This window comes from Microtus oregoni, unplaced genomic scaffold, assembly GCF_018167655.1.
Source record: "Microtus oregoni isolate MIOR12 unplaced genomic scaffold, Mior012 000026F_ref0000081, whole genome shotgun sequence".
Lineage (NCBI taxonomy): Eukaryota > Metazoa > Chordata > Mammalia > Rodentia > Cricetidae > Microtus > Microtus oregoni.
The window spans coordinates 1,820,970-1,829,546 of NW_024543085.1; the positions used below are offsets into that span (position 1 = coordinate 1,820,970).

Below are 8,577 nucleotides of genomic sequence, written 5' to 3' on the forward strand. Positions count from 1 at the left end.
ACATCTGTGTTCATAATAATACTTCTAATTCAAACTTGGGGGCAGGTGCGGATGGGAACAGGAAAAATCAGTCAGGGGTGGAGGGAGGGATGAAGGAAAAGTGCAGGGAAAGACAAATGAAGTTGCTGGACACATGCAGAAGAATGTGGAATCTTCAAAAGTGATCCTAGAGAAGACACCTATCAGTGGGTAATACAGAGCCTGAATCGGCCATCTTCTATAACCCAGCAAGTCTTCTGGCAGTGGGACTTGGACACCAACTCAATCATAAGATCTTCAATCTACAATTTCTCCTCCTTTAAGATGTGCTGGGGCAATGTCTTAGAGCTTGTGGGAGTGGCCAAATGGCTGGCCCAACTTGAAACCACAAGAGGGAGCCAGCATCTGATACTGCCTGGATAATCAGGTACCAGGGTGGATAGATGAATGAATACAATGATTCTAATGATTCCCAATGATATGATTCTGCTACACTCATAGGATCTGTGCCTAAGCCCATTATTATCAGAGAGGCGTCATCCAGTAACTGATGGGAGCAGATGCAGAGACCCATAGCCAAATACTAGTTGAAATTCTAGGAACTCCATAGAAGGGGGAATGGGATTTCTGGACCCATAAATGTCAAAGACACCACACCAGGAGAACATGGCCCACAGAATCAATGAAGCAGGGTTCACAGGGAATCACAGAAACTGAGGAAACAATTGTGGATCCTGTGGGTCTGAGCTAGGTTCTCTGCATATCAATTATAATGCATATGTATAATGTACTATAGACACATATCTGGGTGTTCTTGTGAGACTCCTAACAGTGGGAGCAGGGGCTGTCTCTGGCTCTTTTGTCTGCTCTTGGGACCCTTTTCCTCCTCCTGGGTTGTCTCTCATCAGCCTTGATATGAAGGTTTGTGCCAATTCTTATTGTAACTTGTTATGCTGTGTTTTGTTGATATAACCCTGGGAGGCCTGCTCTTTTTTATTTTTGAAAGTAAATGGAGGAGGAGTGGATCTGGGAAAGAGGGATATGGACTGGGAAGAGTGGAGAAGGGGAAACTGTGGTCAGCATGTCATGTTTGAGGAAATAAAAAAAATGGTGGGAAAGTGATGTGGGATTCCCCTCTGTATGCTGTGAATACCGTTTGTTAATAAAGAATTGGGTCTATGACAGGGCAAAATAGAGCTAGGCAGGAAAACTAAACTGAATTCTGGGAGAAAAAAGGCAGAGTCAGTGAGAAGCCATGTAGCTGCCACCACAGGAGACAGATGGCCCGAACTTTACCTGTAAACTACAAGCCTCGTGGTAAAATATAAAATAATAGAAATGGGTTAATTCAAAATGTAAGAGTTAGCTAGAAATATGCTTAAGCTATTGGCCAAACAGTATTGCAATTGCTATAGTTTCTGTGTAATTATTTCAGGTCTGGACAGGTAAGAGCAAACAAGTAGTCTCTGACTACAGGAGAGATTTCTATTCATTTTTCAATGGATGCTTCTAGATATTTTCTCTTGAAACTAAAAATCTCCTTTGAAGAAGTCTCCTATTTTATTGAATATATAGCACCATAAAGTATCTATACATTTGGGTTCAGAACAGCAGCAACAGTTTAGCAGTAATTAATCACAGTTGAAGAACTTTTCCATACTTTCTCTGATGTCTTTAGAATTTTTAAACCCTTTAGTGGAATACTGCCAAAGATTTATGGTCATGTACTGGTTCTGAAAGCCACCAAAACTAAGTCTATATCTTTTTTTTTGTACTTCTTTTACTGTTCAATAGTTCTTTGGATTCTCAGCTACATTTTTTTTCAGTGTTAAAAAATGCCCAATTTCTTACCTTTAACTTGTATAAACGTACATAAAACATAACACGTTCCAAAGTCAAAACTACAGAAGGATCATTTACATAAAACTTGTCTCATATTTGTTAACTGCTTGTTGCCTGTGTCCCATTCTAGGCTATCGTTTTTAAATGAGTCAACATCCTCCATGACATCTGAGAATGTGTGTGTGTTTGCTCCTGTTGCCTGGTCCCAGTTTCCTCACTGGATTCTTGGGTGTGATTACACACAACACAGACACTCTGCTTCCTTCGTGGATTCTCGGGTCTGATTACACACACACACACACACACACAGACACTCTGCTTCCTCACTGGATTCTTGGGTGTGATTACACACAACACAGACACTCTGCTTCCTCACAGAGAGAGACACTCTGCTTCCTCACTGGATTCTGGAGTCTGATTACATACACATAGAGACACTCTACTTCCTCACTGGATTCTCAGGTCGGATTACACACACACAGAGACACTCTGCTTCCTCACTGGATTCTTGGTTGTGATTACACACACAGAGAGACACTCTGCTTCCTCACTGGATTCTTGGGTCTGATTACATCACACAGACAGTCTGTTCATGCCCCATGTGTTGTTTTACATCCACTTGGTTTCCAGTTTTCTGCACTGGACAATATTCTCAAGCACACCCATGTTTCCAAAACAACTGTGATAGGGTTTCAGGTGTCTTCTCAGTCAAAGAGCGAATGTTCTTGTAATTTTGCTAAAGAATTACTTTTAAATGTTAAATTTTCTAAAAAGATATAATGCATTTTTCCTTAATTTTTCCTTTTTCTAAAAAAGAAAAACACTATCTTCTTATAATAACCACTTTTAAAAATAATTTATTTGTGAAATTCAAGTTACTAAATCATACATGTGTTTGGAGGATACATCTTACATGTATAAAAGATCTAGTAATGTCATTGTTTTCCAGAAAATTTTGTCTGAGGAAGTAATACAACACATATTGTCAAAAAAAGTCAGCTATGGAAAATGTAGCTTGTCAGATATAAGAAAATAAAGAAACACAGAATTACATATGTAATGATATTTTCTAGGAAATGCTTTTGTTTTAATAAATTTATCCACATTTTAAATTCATCCAGTAATAATTATAACTGTGAAAAAAAAACTGTTCTTCCTACTTATACTGAAATCTGACCAGACAGGAATGGAAGGCAAAGTATAAGTAATAATGTTGGGATGATTGTGTGAAGTGTTCGTAAAACAGCAATTTGTCTCCTGGAGCCTAAAATATAACCTAAACTTTTAAGTTTGTAATTAAATGGTTTTACCATTCTTGTTGATTCTCATATATGTTAAAATTGCACGATCTATTTTGACTTCTGCCATTCTAGCAAGCACTGTCTTCTGAAATGAGGACTAATCCACCCCAAGAAATTGGATGAGTCATGTTCACATTCATATCTGATAACTGATTTAAGTGATATCAGTCACTTAAATATTTGAACAGTAAATTAAAAATTTTAACTTAACATTTGGAAGGCAGCTTGTTATGAATAAAAACCATAAGCAAAAAAGTGACAACAGTAAAACCAGATGAATAAATTACTGATGATTTGTTTCCTCAAGTATAAGGGAATGCTTCAAACGGGGAGTCCAACGTCTGGGCTTTGTTCTAATTCTGAAGCCACTTCCTGTCTTCCTTTTCTTTGGCTTCTTTGGGGCTAAGAACAACAAAATTGCAATTAATATCATAAGGTTTTATAGTCTGACACTCACTTTATATCCAATTGTCCAGAATACTTGTGACCTCACCTCATTTTATATATCCTGGTTACAAGCACAGCTTAACTCATTAGGCGTTCGGTTGCCAATGATCTACATCTGAACCTGGAGAGCGTGCCTACTGCCTGCTACAGCGAGCCAGCATGTGCCTCTGACAAACCAAATCAGCACACAAGCACTATCTTTGAAAGATTAGTCTAGCCATGGCCATTTGGCACTAGTAAAATGGATATAGAAAATACAGTCTTCCATTTGAATTATTCATTCTCGTCGTGTGGTGAGTGAATATGAAAAGCTTTGCTACCTTTAGTGCAAGCACGGTCGCAATCGTCCAGGTAATAAAAGTTATTTTCATTTCCGCCACAGCCAGTGTAGGTGAAGGTCTCACAGGCTTTGTTTCTTGAATTAAAATAATAGCGCGTCATATTGGCAGAACACAGGCCTTCATCTTTTGGGCTGGAGCAAAATGATGGAACTATATAAAAAAGAAATTAAATTTGCTGTAATACCCAAGTAAGAGATGGTAATGTTCAGTGGAGTAGCTGAAGGAAATCCCACACAGGCCTCACACTGAATCCAAGACACTGAACCATTTCAAAATGTGAGTCCAGGTTATAAGGAAGGTTACCTGCTTCATTTTGATCATTTATTTTTTATTAAGTTAAAAATTTAACGTTCGTTCATATATATGCTCTATGTTTACATCATGTCCTCTGCAAGTCAACACCCCCCATATGCATCCTTCTCAATTTCATAAGGAGCTAAAATAATTCCTTTTATAAAACCTATGTCTTTTACCTTTTGTATGTAAAAAGAAAGTAAGTCTCCAACTCAACATGATAAAAATGGGTTAAGTTCCAAAGGAAGGTATGTGGCATACCTTGACAAACTTTTTTGGGCTGGTACCATCACTGGAACATTTACATACATTCAACATTTAATTCTGTATATTCAGCACAGTACAGCCACAGAGCCTGCCACAGTCTGCTAAAGAACTTCAGGATTTAACTTTTTAAGATCTGTATGTCCCTGCTATATCTGGTGGAAACTACATCTTGAGGGAAAAGCAGCGCAGAAAACTGTGATATGATTTGTAATTACCAAAGCATACAGAAGTTCAAACAAAGTCTCAGCCCTATATATTACACTGTCTCAGACACAAAACCACTTCCATACATTTCTGAAGTCTCAGCACTTATTGGTATATGCTATGTTTTTTTATTGATTACTTTCATTGATATAAAAATAGGTTACATGATAACATTTTTATTTTCATTGGGCTTATATCTCTCATTACATGTCCCGTTTGTCATCACCAATGCTACTGACCCATTTACTTCTGTCATGGTGTCCCTGCTCCCTTGTTCATACATAGATATATGCCAGAAAATATGAGAAAAAAGCATTATGTCCACTCTTCTTCTCCCCTCGTATCCATTAGATCCTTCCTCTATTTTTATGTAATACAGGATGAATATTCTTTATCTGAAAATGATTGGGACCAGAAGTGTTTCAAGTTTTTCAAATTTTAGATTTTCTAATTAGAGGTGTTCAATGGGAGGGTTCCAGAAACAAGAGAAAAAGTAGTACCATTTGTTAATGCCTTTGTGAGGGCTGGTCCAGTCTCGAGAACTGTGCACCTCATTTAACCTTCTGCTGGTACCCACCCACAGAAAAGTAAGGACATCCTGCTTCCATTCAGAGTGGTAGTTGTGAATATCGACACAGTCTAGGTTTGATTCCTGAGATACACATACAAGCACACATACATACATGACCAATATCACATGATTGTGCAATCCCTGGCATGCAAACCAAGTTAATTTTAGGTCAAATTATTGATTTTCCCTTAAAATCTTGATAAAAGTCTTGAATAGAAACCCACAATTGAAGTACTCACCTTTGCTTGGTTCACAGCGGTTCTTACAAGTATTTTCGTCGGGGAATATGTTCAAAGATTTGCTGCACAGATGAAAGCTAAGGGGTTCACATGTCATGGTATTCAGATTGAAGAAATACTGCAAATGGCGCTTGTTACATGGGTATGTTTTGAGTTCTAACCGACAAACTGTAGGAACTTCTGGGGGAATGGAGAGGTAATAAAACATGTTACTCAAAGAAGTCTTCTGTAGCAGGCTTTCTTTCCCCACACCAGCCCCAAATCACAACACAGAGACTTTTTATTAATTATGAAAGCTTGACCTTCAGTTTCAACTTGTCTCAACTAGCTCTTATTACTTAAATTAACCCATTTATTTTAATAGACATTCTGTCATGTGGCATTTCCTTTCTTTACCTTGTACCTCCCGTTTCCTTCTCATCTGACTGGTGACCCCACTCTTCTTCTTCCCAAAGTCTTTTCTGTCCCCACAAGTCCCACCTGTACCTCCTGCCTACCTATTGACTGATCAGCATTTTATTATACCAGTCACAACAATGCACCTTCACACAGTGTATAAATATCCCACAGTAGTCTTCCTTGGTTATTATCAAGAAAATAAGCAAGTGCTATAAGGGGCTGGGGCAAGAAGAGTAGGCCCTTATTCACTGCTGATAAGAAAGTAAACTGGTATAGCCACTTTGGTAGTCAGTGTGTGTAAATGCAGAAATAGAACTCTTATCTGACCTAACTCTATTACACTCAAGCGTGTATCTAATGAGCCTTGGGTGCACACACCACAGCAATATCTAAACGTGCACGCTTATTCCTGTACTCTTCACAACAACGGACAGCTGTTCCAGCAACAGACGAATCTTTTAAGTACATGAGGCTGAATATACAATGGAATGTTTTCAGATGAAAAATAATAGTGGAGATGACATTTCCAGGGAAATGAGTGGAACTGGAGATCATCATGGAAAACAAACCCAGCCATGCTCAGAAAGGCAAGCACCGCGTATCCCCTCTCATATGCAGGATCTAGGTTGATGCTTATGTATGGTCAAAGTTAAAAGGCAGAAAAATGGGGCAGGGAAGAAAGCTCCAAGCAGGGAGAGGAGCAAAAAGACTGTACAGGGTGCGTGTGGTGTAAGAAGTGAAGGCAAAAGGACCAGAAAAAAAAAAAGAGCAGAGAATGAGAAACAGTGCTCAGGGTGCAGTGGGAAGGAGAGGAAATACAATGGCATGTATGTACGGAGGAGCCTAAGAAAGCCCACTGTTCTGATGCTAACCTAAGAAATCAATAAGATTATAATGAAAACCAAAGCAGCCTTCCAAGCAGGACTTTCAAAACTTTCCCATAATTTCCAAAACTACTGGGGGACAATAATCTTATTTCATACTAGAATACTATATTTCAAAAATATGCCCCTTCATCAGAAAGTCCGTTTCTTCTAGACAGTGTATGAAGCCTGACTCAGCTTCAGTAGAAGACTGTTCTCTGATCGTTTCCGTATACAAATTTATTCACTTCAATACACATTTTTTTTTTCCTGGCTATGTTCATTGGTGGCCACAGCCCTGTATCATCCTTAATCTATACAATTAGAAAATGGCAAAGTAAAAGAAAACAAACTCTTGTGAAGTTTAGCTATCCCACTAGATTAATCCAAGAAACAAAATTAAAGTTATATACGAAGAGAAATCCCTCCTCAAAAGTAAGAACCAATAAAAGTATCCCGTATCTCAGAGACCGTTTTTCTGGAAATAATGGTGGATATAGAAAGAGTAATGATGTCCTTCCTTTGCATTTTTGATGGCCTAAGATAAACCCATGCATCCTTCCCAAAGTTCACGCAGGCACGGCATTGCAGTGAAATCTGACAGAGAGAGGAACTCTGTTCGTGGTTGTGGATCTGGGGTTAAACTTTGGGGAAACTTAGAAACAATCATAAGGGAGATGGGCACAGTTTCACGCTAAGGAATTGATGTTGGGGCAAAATCAGTTTTCTTTAAAATCATATCCCCAGGTGGGGTGACCACTCTCCACATGTCCAAGAGTATACAGACAGCATAAACTCTACTCCGTAGGGGTTGGGAAAGTACTTAGTTGGGTGGGTAGGAAAGGGGGCATGGATCTGGAAGAAACGAGATGAAAACGATCAACACATATTTTCTGAAATTCTCGGAGAACTAATAACAAACGGGGTGGGGGTGGGAGGGAGGAGTCAGTGAAGTTTGTTTAGCACTTCGGAAATTTGAAGTTAAAAAGTCAGTGGACTCAGCAAGACCTGGAAAATCTGCTGAGCTCTGACCGACGCTTGGGGCAGACGCTAGCTGACCCCAGGGCACCCCCACTTACTCTCAATATTCCCACAAGTGTGTTCACAGAGATCCCGACTGTGGAAATTGTTGGCGTTGCCCAGGCAGCCCCCGTACTTGAATTTGCGGCACCTCTGCCGGTTCCTATCATAGTAGAACCTGGGGATGAGAGCCCGACAAGGTCCCCTCTCCAAAGGCAAAAGGCAGATCTCTAAATTATTCCCTGTAATCAGAAGAAAAACAAGAGAGAGGGTCAAATTTGGTGCCTACCAAGGACTGGAAGGTCTGGAGTCAGAGCTCAGCAGAAGTTTCTGCAGTAACTATGACAGACTTCCCCTTGGCAGAGGTTCCGGAGACAGCCTAGCAAGAAAGCACGTCCCTGGGGAAAAGGGGTAAGAGGAATGGATCCTGGACCGATACCTTGGGCGGATGCTGAAGCGAGACCGCGAGCGGAACCCACCAGGAGCAGCGGCAGAAGCCACAGTCCCAGGGGCATAGCAGGGTCCATAATGCAGGGTAGAGCTGCGGCTCCCTGGACGGCGTGCAGGGAAGAGACTGCCAATTACTTGCTCACCAGGAGAGCGGCCTTTAAGCAGGCGGTCTTCCCTGGACCCCCCAACGGGGCGGAGCGCAAAAATGTAGCTGAATCACGTCTGCAGCGGTGTCCCAACCCGCCCCCGCGAGCATTGTATCCTTAGAGGAATTTCCCGGGAGTTGAAAAGTTAAGCCTAACTTCCATACTTTTGCCCGCAGTCAGAGAGGGAAAACCCGAGGAACACGTGTGTGTCAAT

General features: G+C 40.4%; 1 protein-coding gene across 1 annotated transcript; it reads right to left on the reverse strand.

Moving 5' to 3' along the window:
- Window positions 1–2,705: 2,705 nt before the first annotated feature.
- Tfpi2 (tissue factor pathway inhibitor 2) lies at window positions 2,706–8,339 on the reverse strand. The gene is made up of 5 exons (XM_041675735.1): window positions 8,207–8,339; window positions 7,827–8,009; window positions 5,486–5,665; window positions 3,890–4,060; window positions 2,706–3,524 (listed from the first exon to the last, which is right to left on the reverse strand). Exons 1-5 carry the CDS (start codon window positions 8,292–8,294, stop codon window positions 3,406–3,408), a joined length of 741 nt encoding a protein of 246 aa, XP_041531669.1. The 5' UTR covers window positions 8,295–8,339; the 3' UTR covers window positions 2,706–3,405.
- Window positions 8,340–8,577: the final 238 nt, after the last annotated feature.

What these genes read in the sequence shown, in the direction of transcription:
- Tfpi2 (XM_041675735.1), bottom strand. Translation starts at nt 8,294, where the DNA reads ATGGACCCTGCTATGCCCCTGGGACTGTGGCTTCTGCCGCTGCTCCTG. An exon ending in CGCTTCAGCATCCGCCCAAG is followed by an intron (nt 8,010 to 8,206) that starts GTATCGGTCCAG and finishes TTCTGATTACAG; the next exon opens with GGAATAATTTAGAGATCTGC. An exon ending in CGACCGTGCTTGCACTAAAG is followed by an intron (nt 3,525 to 3,889) that starts GTAGCAAAGCTT and finishes TGTTGTTCTTAG; the next exon opens with CCCCAAAGAAGCCAAAGAAA.